Source organism: Sprattus sprattus (assembly GCF_963457725.1).
Source record: "Sprattus sprattus genome assembly, chromosome: 1".
In the NCBI taxonomy this organism is placed as follows: Eukaryota; Metazoa; Chordata; class Actinopteri; order Clupeiformes; family Clupeidae; genus Sprattus; species Sprattus sprattus.
The window spans coordinates 66687197-66705434 of record NC_137920.1 but is presented as its reverse complement, the minus strand read 5'-3'; the positions used below and the strand labels follow the sequence as shown (position 1 = coordinate 66705434).

Genomic DNA, 18238 nt, shown 5'->3' with positions numbered 1-18238 from the left:
AAAATATTTATTTAATGTCATTGTTTTTTTTTTCTTTGAATAATTTTACTTCAATGAAAAGGTAAGATGTTTGTGAATATTTTGAGTGAAAAACCAAGAGGATTAACAGCAAAGACATATTTCTTTATAGCCTGTTTAGCTCATATTCACTAGGGGTGCCAATATTTGTGGAGGGCACTGTATGTATGTATGGCGATTATATAGCCTATCTATCGGGATTCTAAGTCTTAGTAACATGGAGACAAAACCTTTTTGGTACTCCACATAGATCATAAACCCTTGAATATAAAAACGACTCAGTGAAATCAGTTGAGAAATGTATATAGTGCTTTTTATCCAGAAAACCCGCAGCTCCATAGTTTACTTTAGCGTTTGTTTAGGCAGGAGTCTTCACCTCTCCAATGTGTGGGGGCTACGTTGGCACCGGGCGTCTATCTGTCCCAGGGTTTAAAGCCAAAAAAAATCCTGTGCCTGAACTTTTTTTGAATGTGGTTGAGTGCGAGGGGGTGTGTGGTCCGGTGGTGCACACATTTACAGGGTCAAAAAAAAAAAAAAAAAACATTTAGAAATGAATGATGGCAGATTATGGTGGGACTTTTGAAACTGCAATCCCAAGAAGGTCAGCAATAGTACTCCACCTCACTACAATATGGTACTAACACATGTAGCATTTACGATTTCTCTTGATATCAAGTTTTGCTGCTAAGCTTTGTCCTTGGAAGATTTCAAGATGACCTACAATCATAAGGTGACATGTTATAAGGGTATGTGAAATTCAGTCAGTGGAAGAAGATTTGATTTGCAACCATTTCATTGAGGATCTATGAAAAAGGACAGTGATCCACTTTTTAAACCGTTGAAGTGCAACAGTGTAGATAATACACGTAGATAATACAGATTTATATTGCAACAGTTCCATAATTACTTTGTTCAAAAGAAATAATCGTAAATTAAAATGTACATATTTTATTCTAGCAGTAAGTGCTGAGGCATTGGCTATATTCATGTTCCTGCCTGGCAAGTGTTACGTTTTGAATGCATTGTCATCTTCATCCAAAAAACGAACGAGGACATTGTCTATGTTGTTGTTGGTGAATTTGTCGACATTTAAGAAAAACATGCCGTTTTTTAGCTTTTCCGAAATACGTCTTTTGGACTCTGGTGTTATGCCATGTGTTAAAATAGCTGGCATGCTGATTGGATATTGACAGTTTATTCAAAGCAATTTTGACTTCAGCGATTTTTTGGCATATATTCAACAGGGGTTGGGCGAGCCTGGAAGACAGATTGTGTTCTGCGATGAACGTACACAAGCGTATTTCAGGGCACATTAACGGTCAGTTATTGATGCTGGTACATCAGATGTGGTTGTAAAAGCGTTGTGTGTTGGATAGCGCGAACTGCTCTATGAGCGGGTGATGAAGTGGAAGCACTGGAAGCACTTTTCCCCCGCTAGTTGCATACAGAAGCTTTCTTGAGCTCAAGAGAGCACCTGCTTCTCTTAACTTCTTACACCGGCTACCAAAAGGCTTACCGTCCTTCCCCATCTCTTCTATCCATGCCCAGCGCCATGTATTTTTCAATCCTTTATCAACTAGGAGGGCATCATCCCAAGGATTCTTGAATTTACTCTGCTTCGGTGTGACAGTATCTCTACGTTTGTCTCTACGTAGCATAAGGCAGAGCCATATAGAAAAGCCGGTGCTGAAAGCACATTTTCACAAGACCCGCCCCAATCTACTTCTGATTGGCTAATAATGTTATTTTGAGCGCCTGAAAGTTGTGCTCCTTTCATATCATTGGCAGACGAACTCATAAACTCGAAAGTAATGGTGATGATATCGAGACGTGTGTTAAAAAAAAAATATATATAATTATATTAGACTTTTTTTCCGCAGCCAAAAGCCACACGCCGGAAATCCGGCACGGTGCCGGAATGCTTTAATCCCTGTCTGTCCACAGGGCTTCGAAACACATCCAGGGCACTAGAGGGCAATGTAGATATTTAACCATTATTTTTGCGCCAACAGGCGTCATGATGTAAGCACAGGCAAACCAAAACATAAGGTCATGCTGCCATACATGAAGCTAACGACTGAAGTGTAGTAAACTGTCTTTCTGTAGGTTTGCATTGAAATGACTAGCACCAGTAGCAGGACAATTTCAATACGATTTTTCAACAGGTGACGCAGTTATTTATGGTCACAGATCAAGGTAAGGTTCGCTATCTGAAGGCTAAGTTACTGCGAAATGATATAGAAAGACATGGCTATCCAGCATGTATTACAGCTCTAACAGCACGACACTGTGAATTACATTAACGCAATTAGACTATTTTGCGGCTAAATGCAACAGTGTTAGTGAACTAATGTCAATGCCGTAGTGTCTATTGCAAGTACGTAGACCTAACACGGCATACTACATTACCTGACATGCCGTAATGGCCAGACCGACCAACCCGAAGCAGACCCGTTGCAGCTCTCTTGTTCAGTTTAAATAATATTTTACGAAAAATGTCCATTTTAAAAGAGTGTCTTTCTTTCCCAATGACGATGAGTACCCTGTTTATGAATGACAAGTAAAACTTTTGTAAGACGCCCGGACTGAACTGGATTGCAATTCTGCCCTCGTTGCAAACGAAACAATACAATTTTGTATGGCAGTAGAAGATATCTGCCTTTCTCATGAAAATTATGCTTTCATTTTCAGAAGTTTAGTCTGCTGCTGCTGTTTGGACCAATAAATCTACGTCGACTGCAAAAAAGCTGTTTTCCATGGTCCTTGTTGATGCACAATGGTCCGCCACAGCAAATTACAGAAGCAAATTCTATCGCTGTATCGAGAATTCATGCGCGCTGGACAGGAGAAACCTGGATTCATACCGCGGATTCGAGATGAATTCCGAGAGAATGCTCGCATTAAGAAGACTGATGTGATGCACATAGAATACTTATTCAGACGTGCACAGCGACAGCTTGAGCAACTGAAAGATGTGAACACCAAACAACTGGGGTCCTTCTCCAGGAACAAAGGAGAGAGCTGAGACAAAGTAAAAGCCAAGAGTTGGCATTTCTCATGTATTATATCGGTAATGACGCTCAGAAATGTTTTACTTTGAATCTTGATAATAGCCTCACGGATGTCGTCCACTGGACATCATTGTGTAAGGTCTTGTATTGTCAAGTGGGCTGCTGAAGCCTCTTTTTTGACCAGTTATCTCAAAGCAGATCAGACCCTCGGGTTGCACAAGGTTCATAAATACCAGGATGGACACGGATGATAAGGACATTGTCTACAGTTCTTTGTTACATACTGTATAAGTGTAATAATAAACTCTCAATACTGGACTACTATCCCACAGCATTTGTTGTTTTCATAACCAAATCTCACGCACACTTGGCACAGAACACTACGCCACTGCAGAACAGCCAATGTAAAACAATTAAATACACACGGAGGTATGTAACTATGAATGCATTCATATAGTTGTACATCCCATTTTAAATAATTTACAATTAAAAAGGTTCAGACTTGATAAAGGCCTACCATGCATACACCATCAGTCGTTCCATGACATATTGGAGTGAGCGTGGTGAATAAAATGCTGGCAGCAGGTGGCAGTATGTGTCCCCTGTGTTCGAATAAGTAGAAGAAGAATCAAAACAGGAACTTAGCAGAAAGCCTTCTTGCTAGCTGGATAGCCTGTGGCCTAACCTGTTGTATATCTATCAAATATAGGTCATTAGGCTGTTATTTAGTGTTGGTATCACAGTGAGTATACCATGGCAGCTCCAGGAAATACTGGGGGTGAAATGTCCAATGCCCAGCTTATTCAACAAGTAAGTCAACTGTCCGTCTTGTGTTAGCGCTAGTTGTCTTCTTTTGATAGATAACCTATCTAGCGACGTAAGCTAATATTAGCCAGCTAATGTACATATAATGATATAATGACCACTCAAATAAGTCATGTTGGTTAGTTCTCTATATTACCTGGAATAGACACTAACATACTTCTCTGCGCTTAGCATAGTGGAAAGTTCCTTCACCTTGCATAGCTCTTTGCTAACGGGGTAAACACCTTGACTGAAATACATGTAGACATGTTTATTATATAACCAAAAACAACACATCAATCATCATAATAGATTTAATATGCTACAACGCAAGCCATGACATATGTTGCGCCCATGCTGTATCTTGTCATGTCATGTTATATGTCGTGTGATGTTGTTTTTGAACAGCTAGCATTGCTGAACTGGTTGAAGTCTGACAGTGACCAGAGTAAAAACATTCTGACTGCCATCACCCAGCTGCAAGTAGGACGAGAGATTTTCAATAGATTGACGGGACAAGGGCAAGTAGAGGCCTACAAGGTGAGCTCTGTTTTGAACTTGGTTGGCATTTCAGGTATGTAGTACCCATATGTGTTAGATGAAGTGTAGGTAGCTAATTACCTGTAACATGCATGTCTGATTGCTGATAAAAAACGGGTGAAAACTGTCAAAAGGACCCTTTCGTAGTGAAATGACTGTATTTTGTATACTAGTCTAGATCATATGCATTTCCATGTGATGAGTACATTGTATGATCTGAAGTAAAGAAAACAATCTGGTAAAAAACTAAATTCTGTCAGTTTCTCACCTTTGAACTGAGCCCTTTTGGGTTTGTTTTCCTTAGATGAATAACCCCATGTGTTTTACAGGACTGCATGATCAGTTCTCAGTCCAGGCTAGCATAACTAAGCCTTATCATTTTTTTCACCCACAGAAAGAATGCGTCTTGCAAGTGGCAGATTTTGTACAGAAGAATCCGAATGCCTCAGAAAAGCAGCTAAATGCTGAGGTTGAGAAGCAGGTCCTGCTGTTTGCTGCCCGAGTGCAAGCCCTTGACTCTGGGTCCCTCCTCTAAGCACTGCTAACCCTCTCGCCTTAATGGAAGACAGGAACCAAAACCATCATTATTCCACTTTTGTAATGTATATAATTTGTTTGTTTGATTGTTTGTTTTAAATGTCGTTATCAATTGTAAAATGACTGCAGTAAGGATGATATGGAATGTGTCTTTCTGATTTTTTTTTTTTTACCAGTGGTAAATATCTGACTCTTTTTAAAACATGTTCAAATATATATATATGAGTTCATTAATCAACATACAAATAAATAAAGAACACTGTTATACTGCACCTCTTATGTTTTTTGTGTTATATTTATGTAAGTGCATTGGAGCACCTGTTGAATGCAGTCATGTGTCAAAATGAAAATAACTAACTTGTCTTCAGTTTCAAACTTCTTGAAATAATCAGGCCTTTAATATAGAGTTAGACACTAAAATATGGCTTCATGGACACCACCTGCCTACTTAAAAGTGAAAACCTGTTCTACCTCGAAGCATTCAAATAGCCCTGTGTAAGATTGTTTAATGGTCAGTATGTCATAAAAGATCTTGAACAGAGTTAAAGGAAAGATGTTCATCAAATTAAACATGAAATTAACTGACCAATGCCGACGAAGATGTGGGTTGACCGAGAACAGAGGGAGAGAGAGAGAAAGAGGGAGATATGTGGGTGGTGGTGAAAGAAAAGCCTCAGTAAGAGGCGTCTGGTCAGTATGTAGATGAGTAGAGAGCACCTGCAAGGGAACTTATTATAATGCAGATTCATGGCGTCCCTTGATGACTTGAAAGACTGAAGGCTAATTTTGCTCAGGGACTGCTGATGAGCTGTTGTTGGCTCCTCGTTTTTTTTTAAGTATGTCTCGTCAAATAGTCAATCATATTGGTGTGTTTTTGTTTTTTTATACAAAACATTTTCAGATTGAAAAATAACACTCCGGGGGTGGGGCCATGTTGCTTTGATGCACCGAGTGTTTGTTAAGATGCACCTGGGCTCCCTCAGCGACCACTGGCCTAATGGCGGTGGGATGCACTGCTCCTGTGAGTGGGTGCCCGTGATGAAAGTCAAATTCAGGAGGGTCAGGGGGAACAAAGCACACCCTGTCTGTTTCATCCGCTCATCTCACACAGGTGACAACCAAGGGAGTTACAGCATGACTCGAGCGGTAACGCCAAACCCTGTGCCCGGAGTGTGTGTGTGTGTAAAAATAATATGTGCATACTGGGCTGGGGTTCTGTGTGACTGGGAGTTATTCCATTGTGTCTGTAACATGTGCAACCCTGTGGAGCCACACATCTCTGTTGATGAGGGTGAAGTCATGGAAGAAGCACAGGGTTCTGATTATAGGTTTGAAAAGCTTCACTGCTGCTTTTTTTTTTTTTGCCGCAATCAGCCATACATACTCTCTCTCACACATACACACACGCACCCCCCAACACACACACTCTCTATGTCTCTCACTCTCTCTCTGTCACAACCCCCAACCCTTCTTTTCATCCTTCCTCCTCCTCTTTCTGTCTCTCTTTTTCTCGCTTTCCCTCCCCCTCCACTTAACTGGGCTCAGTCTCTATCTCTTGGCGGTGGGCGAACAACATTTGGAGTACAATGACTCCATCTCCTTTGAATCACTGAGGCGCTCATCTCGTAACAAGCCGAGGTGAAACGATGTCTGATGCTGCAGCTGTTGGTGCCCTCAGTAGATCTGGATGGATTACCTTTGATGAGTCGGAATACCAATTTATTAATTAGTTGGACAGTTGATTGCAGTTGAAGTCAGGTAAGTCTGGAACGTCTCTCGTCCAATCAGAAACAGCTAAATTACGCGATAGAACCCAATTGTTTTATAATTTAGCATAATTAGTACCATTGTTGATTGCAGTTGAAGTCAGGTAAGTCTGTTCACATCAAACATTAATCGATGATGCAGAACAGATGTGGGCATGTCCAGTGTATCACTCGATCAGTAGGATGAAAGGATTCTAAACTTCAGAACATTTATTTGTCTTTATATTCTCATAGTTATATAATAATGCTGATGGGAAGTTGGCATTCACATGTTAAAACAGTTAAAGTCATGTTTTTATGTTTATTACGTGTCAGTAATTTAAAAAAAAAATTAATCTGTAGATACATTTGTTACTTCTATGAGGCCGTTACATAAAAAAGCTTATGGTTAATTTACATTTAAGGTTTAGATATTCTCTGTTCTTGACGTTTCAATATGTTTAAACATAAAACTAAATGTTTCCTCCATATTGTAGATATGAAGTGCCATCAGATGATAATCACAGTTTGAAGGACGACGAGGCTTTGACATGTTTCATTGACATGTTGTCGGGATGCAGTACCATGTAGGATTCCGTCATGGAAAATAGTGTTAGTCTTTTGTGACTGCAACACAAGCCAAGTGCCTTGGTTATCATAGAGTCCTGAAGAAGAGTGGACTGAGGTTGTGAGCTTTTTTTCCGGAGATGGATGTTCTCTTCTGAAGCACCTATGTGACTGGAAAGAATGTATTACTGGAGACACACGGCCGACTCATTCTGTACGTGTCAAGCATTTTACCTGATTGATTTTGTTTTAATCAGATTTCTATCTTTTGTTCTGTTTTTGTTGAGACATTATCATGAGAAAATGGCTCAATTTGATTGCAGCTAATTTTTTGTGAATGTAATTCTTCATACTTCCATGTGTGTGTGATTTCCTCTGAATCCCCCTGTCCATATTTCCTTTTCCATTGTCTGAGCGCTCTTCTCAATGGTGGGTAGCCCCGTGCACTCTGCTTTGTGCTCGCCCCTCAGTCGCAGGGCCGCGTGGTGCTTGACCTTCCCCTGTGAGAGGCTTAGTCATGGTGCGTAAACAGCAGAGTTCCCGGAGCACCTGTTGCTTTCCAGTGGACATGAACGAGGACAACGCCCGCTTTGGCCTGCTGGCCGCCCTGATCCTGGTGTACCTGCTGTGCGGCGCGGCCGTCTTCTCTGCCCTGGAGCGGCCCTCGGAGCTGCGCGCGCACCGGCGCTGGGAGCAGCAACTGGAGGACTTCACGCAGCAGCACCACATCGGCCTGGAGGCCCTGCGGGTCCTGCTCCGCCAGTACGAGGAGGCCAATGTGGCGGGCATCCGCGTTGACACCCTCAGGCCTCGCTGGGACTTTTCCGGAGCCTTCTACTTTGTCGGCACAGTGGTCTCAACTATTGGTGAGTTTTAACTGTTTTCCCCTACAAGCCATTGGGTCAGATATGGACCTGTGGTGGAAGGAATGCTCCTTTGAAGACACTGTCGATTAGTTCAACTTTTGTTCGATTCAGTATTCTGCTGTTCCTTACAGGCTTCGGGATGACGACGCCAGCCACCATTGCGGGGAAGATCTTCCTGATCTTCTACGGGTTGATCGGCTGTGCGGCCACCATCTTGTTCTTCAACCTCTTCCTGGAGCGCATCATCACCATGCTGGCCTACATCATGCGCTGGTGCCACGAGATGCAGCTACGGCGCTCCGGTGTAGGTGGAGTCGGCGAGGATCGGCGGAGTCAGGACGACAGCCTGGAGGGCTGGAAGCCGTCAGTCTACTACGTGATGCTGATCCTGGGCGTGGCGGCCCTGCTGATCGCCTGCAGCGCCTCGGCCCTCTACGCCACCATGGAGGACTGGGGCTACTTCGACTCGCTCTACTTCTGCTTCGTAGCCTTCAGCACCATCGGCTTCGGTGACCTGGTGAGCAGCCAGAGGGCGAGCTACCAAGCCCAGGAGGCCTATCGCCTGGGCAACTGCCTCTTCATCCTCATGGGCGTTTGCTGCATCTACTCGCTCTTTAACGTCATCTCCATCGTCATCAAGCAGACGCTCAACTGGATTCTGGCCAAGCTGGACTGCCAGCGGGCACACTGTCCCTGCCAGGGCCCGGCGCGTGGGAGGAGGCGGGCAAGGTGGCGCTACTGCTGCTGCTGCCCCTGTTTGCCCTCGGAGCGCCGCGCCCTACACCCTGTGATCGGTCACGCCAGGTCCAGGGCGCACAAACGCAACGCGGTGCAGCCCGCCCCGGCACATGAGGCTCCGGGGAAGCATCGCTACACCAACGCCTCCGTGGAAACGGTGTGTGACAGCGAGACAGATGGCGGGATCGGGCCCGAGGCGGGACACTTGGCCGGACGCCGGCTTTCCGGGGAGATGATCTCTGTCAACGACTTCATGGCGTCCAACAAGGTGTCGCTGGCCATCCTGCAGAAGCAGCTGTCCGAGACGGCCCACGGCAACCCACGGCAGAGCCACGTACGCCAGAATGGCTTCTCCGGTGGCGTTGGCGCCTTCGCCATCATGAACAACAGACTGCAGGAGACCAGTGTCGACAGGTGACCCACCTGACGTCCACCAGTCAGCAGGAACAGTTAGACATGTTGTTTAGAACTCTGAGCACCACTGCAAACCTGAGATTAGTCCTGAAAATCTACTATTTTCAAATATCATATTTTAGCCTCCCAGTATTTTGACTGTTCGCCTTTAAGCCGTGTAGAGACTAACGTTTGACCAAAGGCTTTTGCCTTATTGTACATGTAAATCACATACAAGCGGCAAATATTCTCTCCGTTTCTGATACATGTAATAATAGCCAAGACATCTGGTAAGAAAGAGAGTGATTCGAAGGATTTTAATGGCATGTCTGGATTGGGGGAAAAGGAGACAGAACTGCAGTGTTCACAGTGTCCCTGCTGTAATGATCGTTCGGAGAGGGACGCTCAGCTCTTGAAGTGATTGGCTTGTGAGGTGCGCAATCAGAGCGTGCATGGAGAGAGAGATGCTCAGGCGGCTCTTCAGCATCTTGAGGGAGACAGACTGATTTACAAGAGCGCCGGATCCGAGGACCCAGAGACCCAGGGAGACTCTCAGTCTGGAGAAATATACGATGAACAGCATCAAGGGTCACCTCCTTTAGATTCACTGCTGTTTACCCTTCACATGTCTCCATAGATTGCAAACAAATACACACAACTACAGGAAATATAAATGTTGAAATCTAACGAGTGATTTCAAAACAAAACAATTGTAAGCAATGTTAGCAAACATATCTGAAGTAAGTCAGGAATAATGTTCAGTGAGGACAAATGGTATAATAATTCCAGTACCTCAGAAGAGGAGAATACTGAAATAAGACTTTGGTTACATGACTAATCCAATGAGAAGTAATGGAAAATGTACCAAGAATGTACACAGTACTTGCACTTGGCATGTTGATAGTTAAATAGTGTAATTATATGAAAGCATCGACAGTAGAAATACAACATACGTCTTTTTAGATCAGTTAATACATACAGTATATCTAGTCACCAGAAGTAACACCAAAGGAAGAATGCAGTCTTGTTTTGTATTTGACTTTTACTCTGATAAACGCCATCTTAATACAAGATGTGTACAATGCACATGGGATGTCATACTTTACACTTATAACAACATATCAGTCATTATGGTTGATGTTTAAAGAAATGTCTCTCAACCGATCTATTACCATAACTTCTATAGAGATCATTAAGGCTGTAAAATACACTTCATGCAAACAATGAGAACATGAAATGCAAACTATAGTAAGGTTTTACCTTTAGGAAGAATTGCATTTGTATCCATTGCACAATAGCTGGTTGAAAGTCTTGTAAATGCACAGATAAAAGAATGACAAAGTTCAAATAGCACTGAAGGTTGAATGGCATGACTTGAAGTAATACAAGTGCATGCCTCGGAATTTCACAGAATCATTTCATGTCTTTTTGTGGACCAAGAGTTTTTACGATAAACTGCACTTGCACAACCTAATCTCTTTGACAACATGATTTATATCAAGGAAAAAAGTCTCACAAAAGACATACTTTTATGTAATGTCATCAGTTATGGGATTACAATCAAATATTCAGTACAGTTCAGTTAACTCTATTACTGATGCTATGACAACGAACACACTGTATTCATAATAAAACTATCACCTGGGCCTCTTCCCTCTTGTCTGACGGACAGAACGTGCTAATGATCTTGTTAAAACTAGCCCCAGAAGACACATGACTCTGCAGCAGATTCATCCCAGATCTGGTGTGGATTCGGCCCACATCTGGCATTAACCCACCCCAGCTCTGGGCAGCTACAGTTGTTTCAGTTTCACCTGCATAACTGTACAAAAATCCTACATATTATCTTAAATAAAAAATAAATAGTGAACTGAAAATAAAATTAAATTAAAAATTCCACATCAAATATCACATATATCAATGTGGCATTTGTAAAATACTTGTGCAAATAATGAATCCTCTTGTATAATTAGTCACTTGTTGGATTCTAACATGGCATCGGATAGTCCTTTGATATATACTGCAACACTGCATTATATCAATTAGAAGGTTCCCGCTGCACCGCCTTTTTCCTGTAAACAAACAAACAGACAAAAATTGTTTTGTTATCACACCACTCCTTCATAACCTGATGAGCTACATGTAAGGTCAAAGTAAAGTAAATTTAGGCCAATAAACATTCAATAAGATTTTAGTGATTTGTAAAAATAATTGGAAATGCTGCATTATACTTAATACAGTAGTATATTAGTTATATATGCTAATTTAGTATATATAATAGTATATAATTATGTAATAATGATTTCATTGTACTGCAAATGTAGCCTGGATACCAGACCGAACTTAGCCCCGCCCACAACATTTGAGGTCTGGAAGTTCGCTCTGGCACTGCTCCGTTGGGGAGAAATTATCAGAAGGCAGGATTCTGCCGGACCAATCAAATTGTCAGGGCGGGATTTATACGAGGATGGACAGATGATCAATTGTAACGTTATCAACTACGTCCCCAACGCTTGGGTTGAGTTTGTATTCAACAAACATGGCTGCCGCTAGAAAGCTAAAATGTGGTGATTCAAGTCTGTTTTAGAAGACATTGACAGCGCATTCATTTTGAAAGAGGAACGGAGACACGCTATCAAGGTATTCGTCGATCGAAAAGATGTTTTTGCAGTCCTTCCTATGGGATCCGGTAAAAGTTTAATGTATCAGCTGGCCCCGATGGTCATATTGAGAGGCATTTCGTTTGAAACACGCCCCATAATCACAGCCCAATGGAGCAGTATCAGACTGATATTCTGACTAGAATTATGAGTATGACATCGTCAGGCTACTGCAAATGTAGACGGTGCTTGGCATAGAGAAAATGTGCTAATGTGCTGTTTTTAAACCCACCTGAGACCTCAGTTCAGGTGCCTCCTTTTGCTGGTAATAAGCAGATATGATGCAGTTGCGCCTGCACCATAAAGAAAACAGAGTACCAATGAGACTTGGCCAGCTCACAAGTTTCCCTCAACAGACATTTTTTTTTTACACCAACAGAGATGGTTTTAATTATTAATCTTTTTATTGATTAAATCATAAAACGATTGCCATTATTCAAACACGATAATGGGGAGTGTCTGGACCGGGTTGTGTTCATTCTGAATAAGAAAACACTCACTTGCTTTGGAGACCGCCCCCTGGTGGCAGTCCTGGAATTTCTGTAGAGGCCAAAACCGTGAGAACAGACAGCAAATCGGGATCCTCCCCTCTGCCGCTCAGCTCCTCAAAAATGTCTGCCACAAAATGACAGTTATTGTTATTATTACAGTGCATGAAATGCCCTGTATTGTTATTCCTACTAATAATAATATTGGATAGTAATAATAATTATTGTTAAACGAATATTATTGTTTTTGTTATTGTCTGTTCCTTTACAAAAACTTTGGCATGTAAAGCTTCTACCAGATCATCAAGTTGCAGAGATTGACAGCAGCTCTCTGAAAACATCACTAAGACTCTTTGGTGATATAATCCAGAGGCATTCACGTAAAAGACGTTTACTGGTTTAATTATGTCATAGATCCCAGATGAGAGTTACGTATCAAATCCCTAACAGTTGTTGCATTGCAGATCCAGAATGATAACTATGCCAAAGATTGCTTATTACAATTATGTAAAAGATCCTTGATGACATTTGAAGGTACAGTCTGCATTTCTGGTGAAAGGCTGTTGATATTTATGCTTCAATCAAATGATCAAACTCAGTGCAACAATGTTATTTCCAATTTACAGAGCAAGGACTATGAACGAACACTGGAGCTTTATTTTTTATTGCACAAACTAAACAGACAGCTTTAGTACGGTGAAGGGCAATCTGCTGAATTTGACAAACGTGTATTGGATTAGATTTACAGACTGCATGTTTGAACTGGATGATAATGGGTAAGGACTGTTTATTAGGCCAGTGACAGTCCCTGCAGAATACCCTACCTGCCACTTTGGACTCCAGCAGATCCTCCAGCTCGGCCTCTTGGTGCAGTGCCTCGGGGGACAGCTGGGGGGCGGCAGGGAAGCACACCAGGATCACACTGATGTTGTCCAGACTCCCCTGGGAGGGAGATAAAGAAAAGAATCAGAACATGGGGGTAAAGAAAATCTGAGCCGAGGACATAAGAGCCATACTACAGATGAGAGTGACCCTGATGTTGTGCAGACAGTTCTCAAGAGGACAAGGAAAAGTCAAACTTCAAAAAGTATAAAATAAGAAATCAAACAGAAATCAAGAACCAAAGCACTGTAAGAGTATACAACAGATGAGAAAGGTCCTTCTTCTGTGTGTTGTTTCGACTCCTCTCAAAGGAAGAATTGGAAAGCTGATGGGAACATTGCTTTCAGGGGAGTGTGGGGGTGTACAGCAGATGGGTCTGACACTGACCACTCAGACTCTCCAGGGAAGCAGTGAAAGGAAAATGGAGCCCAGTGGTCGGTACGCATTCTGTTAATCAGGCTATTTCATTTGGCTGTGTTTGCTGTGTTAATTAAATAGCTGAGGGTTAAGGGTAAAAGCATTAAAATGCTCAGTCTAAAGTCAACGAGATTAAAGAGGAGGATTAGAATCACATGGCTACGCAGTGGCGTCGTGCTGCCCTCTGGGAGCTCAGCCTGAGACAGCATGGACGTGTTGTGTCTGTGAACCCCATGAGGTGATCTGGCTATCTGTGTGGTTAAGATTCACAGCCTGTAACAGTCAACCGTTTCCAAGAGCATGAAGCCATCGCTTGAGCTTGGGATGTGTGGCAGCAGTCAGCACAAGACCCTTGACTCTCTACTGCTGCGTTCAAATGAAATGTCCTGATCTTTGAGCTTCAGCACTAAGAATAGAGTCTGGATTTGCTGTGTGAACTTAAAGCACATAGGCTTTTAAATCGAACCCTATTACCGGTTTGTGTGTGTGTAAGGGGGGGGTCCAGGAGGGTAGACATTTTCAGGTCACTGCACATGCTCCTCTCGGCCAGCATCTCCATGTCAATGGCCCTGTTACATAACAACCGTCAGGCAGTGAGAAGCAGGGCGTAAGAGTCCCTGGGGTCTTCATATACAGGCCACATATCTACAGCGGTGGCCAGCTGAGAGACTGTGCTAAAATGGCTGTGTAATATTTCAGTACCTATAGAGGTTGGTTCGTCTTAAACATGTAAAATCTCAAAAGTACCACGAGACATGTTTTATGTAGAATATGTTGAGGGTGCAACTTATTGTAACAGCCTTAGAATAACCTTATAAAGAGAAGTACAGAAAAGCACCTACATCATCTTAGTTACATCACGATTTTATGCATGCGATGTATTCAAAAAAGTCGTAGTTATTCAATTTTTTCTTAAACAAAAAAGGGTTTGACATGTAGCCTACATTTAGTGCGAGGGTATAGTTTCTCTTGTGCTGGAAACTGGTGAAAAGTGAATATTCCCCATTAAAGGGCCAACTGTAAGTAATACACTCTCTTTCACTGACCTTGTAGAGACAGAGGTCGATGATCTGGGAGCAGACCTCCCTCAGGTCGGTGCAGACGCGCAACCGGCTGCTGACAAACTCACAGAGCTCGTCGTTACTGATGGCGTCCCACACGCCGTCACAGGCCAGCACCAGGAACTCGTCCATCGGCGAGCGCTCCACCACAGTCACCTCCGGCTCCGGCGACACCATCTGCTCCCTGGCCGTGCACCACTCCGCCGTCTTGTAGCTGAAGTCCCCGAGCGCGCGCGACACGGCCAGGGAGCCGTTGATCCGCTGAAGCGTGACGGAGCCGCCGGCCCTCTCGATGCGCTCCTTCTCCGCCGGGCAGAAGGGCTTGTGGTCGGCCGTGGAGAAGCCGACTCGCCCGCCGCGGCACAGCAGGGCCCGGGAGTCCCCGAGGTTGGAAAAGTAGATGTTTTGAGGCGTCAGCATGGTGGAGACCACAGTGGTGCCACCGCGCTCCCAGCCCTCTCGCATGGCAACGCTGTATAAATGTTTGTCCGTGTTGAGGAAGCCCTCCGTGATGCCGTCTGACACTCGCTCCACATCCTCTTCTGGTCCGATGGAATCTGAAAGGCCAATTTATTCACAACATTTTATTCGGGTTCATACCTTTCCATCTCCTCATTTAGCAGATTTGAGCGGTTTTATCCAAACTCACTTCCTGTGGCCTGTGGGACATTCACACCTCCTGTTGATCAATAGGTGTGTCTAACCCATGACACTGCTACCCTGAGCTCAATGTTATGGAGCGACACAAACAAATTCACAGCCACCTTCACAGTCCCTTCCCTTCATTCTATTCCCCCTCCATGCCCTGCACATGAGGAGACGTATGTCTGATTTAATGGACTGTGACAGCTCGTTTGTTGTTGTTTGTGCATGGTGCATCTCAGGAATCCAGATGACAGCTGGGTCTGGCCCGGACTAGGCCCTGATGCGGCACTGATCTGATGTGAGTCTGGTGCCTCTGTGGCAGAGTAAGCTCCCCTCAGTGTCCTGATGGCATAATCATATTATTATGTAACATGAAATGACCATCTGATAAGGGCCACCTACGGGCCTCAGTGTTCTGCTGCTTTATATAAGAGTGGGAGGAGAAATACATAATACGTGTATGTAATGTTTGTGTAATTAAAATCATGTCAGCAATATGGAATAATTATGCAAAGTGATCCTCATCAAGTCAAGTTCATTATATTCGTCTTCTCTCATGAGACTAAGTGTCATTAAAAATATTGTCAACAACACAGAATAATCATCATTAAATGCGACTGGGTGTTTCTCGTGATTCCTATTCAGCTCCTGTAAAAGCATTACGTCTCATCACCGCAGGAAAATCTCACACTTTTCAGTTCACTTTGACAATAACAGCATACTGAATGATCCCGGCGGGGGTGAGGACCAGCTGCGTGTGTGTACGTACCCGTGGCAAGGATGTGCTCCAGCAGGTTCCTGGAACAGTGTTCTGCCACGGCGCTGCCTGCGTGGCCGTCGAACACGGCGAAGAAGCCCCAGTCTGACAGCTTGCCCCCCATCTGCGGGTAGCAGTTGTGGAAGTCCTCCATGCTGGCCCTCCAGCCCTGCATGCAGGCGCAGGCGAAGGTGACGCCCCAGGGAGCGCAGCCCTCCTCCAGCAGCTTGTCCAGTATGGGCCGGTCCAGGTACGGGCACGGGATCACGGACCCCTCCTCCTCGGCCACTTCCACGCCCTCCGCCTGCTCCCCGCCGCCTCCTCCGCCACGGCCCCCTTTGAAGAAGGAGTTCACTCGTTTCTCTGTCTCCTTCACCAGGTGCCGCACAAAGGCAGGCATCTCCACACTCCCTTTCTTGGCTGTCCTCATGCTGTTCTGCTTCTCCCTCCCTCCTCTTCCTCCCCCCTCTCCCACAGCCTCTCCCTGGACCTACGCCTGTCTCTCTCTCCCTCTCTCTCTCCCTCCCTCCTTCTCTCCTCTATGTGCTTTCTCGGCGTACCTCCCTGGCCCTCAGTAGATACTGTCCTGACTGGCTGATGTCATCCCGGTTTGACGCCTGATCTGTTCCATAACATACCCTGCAATCTCTCGCTCCATCTCTCAATGGCTCCTGACAATGTCCTTTACTGATTCTTCATCTCCCTTCTCTCTCGGCATGGCTCAGTTTAGTCTCTTTTCACAGCTCTCTGTCAATGCACTTCCCTCTCCTTCTGCTGTGGCTGGCTTTACATGCTCATACCTGATTGGTTCATCTATTTCTGCCCACCAATCGCATCGCTGTGCATCCTTCCCCTCCCACACACACACACAATCTCTTTCCCTCACTGGACAGTTCCCTCCCTTCCTCTCTGTCTCTCTCTATCTCTCTCCCCCCTCACTCTATGTCTTTCTCTCTCTTTCCCTCCACCTCTCTCTCTCTACACCCCCCTCTCTCTTTCTCCTCATCACTATTTCTCACCCTCCCTGCCTTTGAACCCTGTTAATCTCCACATGCGATGCGTTTGGATTACTCAGCCCTCACCAGATTACCGAGCCGGTCTGCTGTATTCCAACAACCCTGGCACATGCTGCTTTCTCTCACTCTCTCTCTCTCTCTCTCCTCCTCCTCTCTCTCTGTCTCTCTCTCCTCCTCCCTATCTCTATCTCTCCCTCTCTCTCTCACACACACTCTTTCACACACACAGTTTTCTCCCCTTTGAAAAGTGTGTGATCTACTTGTGTGTGAGTCATGTGCGGGACCCAGTTTGCCTTGAGCAGCGAGTGACGCACTCAAACAGCGGAGGATCTTCAGGCCCGCACTCATTTGAACAGATTGCCTCTTATGTAATTGAGTGGAGGTATTCATGCAGTTGTTACCGGTTACACGGCGGCTATATTATGACACTGTGTGTTTTGTGCTCTCTGCAGGCACACACACACACACACACACACAGATACGTTGCCTTGCTACTTGTTTTGGTTCTACACTACAAGCAGACACACACACACACATGCCGAATATTTTTCGAATGCTATTTTAGTTTGAAAAGCAAACGCCAGTGAACAGCTAACAACACGGTTCCCATTTTAGCCTCCATGAAATGTACCTACCTTCCTGCAGCTTCACCAGTCTGCGGTAGAAGAACTGTCCCTTGGCCAGCCCCCTGGCCAACCCCCTAAGGCCTCGGAGTTGCGAATACATCGTTTGTGACTTAAGTCATCATAGACTTCGCTTCAGCTGAACTGCACACTCACACACACACACACACATACACACACGCACACGCACACACAGCTGGCCTTCAACAAGCATTGTTGAAGAAGTTCAGGAGTGAGGCGGTGGTGGGATCAGGCAGCCACAGGCGTCACAGGTCGGGGAGGAGGTGTTTGAAGCCTGGGGCTCTGTGCCAGGCCTACTGCATGGCATACTGTAGGGTCTCTGGGGAATCAAGACCTGTCTGGGAGCACACACACACACACACACACACACACACACACACACACACACACACACACACACACACACACACACACACACACACACACACACACACACACACACACACACA

General features: G+C 44.5%; 2 protein-coding genes and 1 long non-coding RNA gene across 4 annotated transcripts; 2 read left to right on the top strand and 1 right to left on the bottom strand.

Annotated features, from left to right (window-relative positions):
- The first annotated feature begins 3671 nt into the window (after nt 1-3671).
- Nucleotides 3672-5182, top strand: LOC308360841. Its single transcript, XR_013968536.1, has 3 exons — nt 3672-3839; nt 4242-4373; nt 4768-5182. It is a non-coding gene; the product is annotated as an uncharacterized lncRNA (long non-coding RNA).
- A 2608-nt stretch (nt 5183-7790) lies between these two features.
- kcnk12l (potassium channel, subfamily K, member 12 like) lies at nt 7791-9244 on the top strand (the record flags this gene model as incomplete). Its single annotated transcript, XM_080839768.1, has 2 exons — nt 7791-8088; nt 8220-9244. 2 exons carry the CDS (start codon nt 7791-7793, stop codon nt 9242-9244), a joined length of 1323 nt encoding a protein of 440 aa, XP_080695894.1.
- A 430-nt stretch (nt 9245-9674) lies between these two features.
- ppm1nb (protein phosphatase, Mg2+/Mn2+ dependent, 1Nb (putative)) lies at nt 9675-17965 on the bottom strand (the record flags this gene model as incomplete). 2 transcript variants are annotated; one of them, XM_080853147.1, is made up of 7 exons in its annotated part: nt 9675-11291; nt 12112-12172; nt 12380-12494; nt 13192-13309; nt 14713-15284; nt 16142-16465; nt 17781-17965. In XM_080853147.1, the coding sequence occupies 7 exons, from the start codon at nt 17869-17871 to the stop codon at nt 11262-11264; spliced, it is 1311 nt and encodes a 436-aa protein (XP_080709273.1). In that variant the 3' UTR covers nt 9675-11261. The 2 variants fall into 2 exon arrangements, with proteins under 2 accessions (XP_080709273.1, XP_080709272.1); XM_080853146.1 differs by lacking the exon at nt 17781-17965 and having other exon boundaries at nt 16142-16559.
- Between the last annotated feature and the right edge of the window lie 273 nt (nt 17966-18238).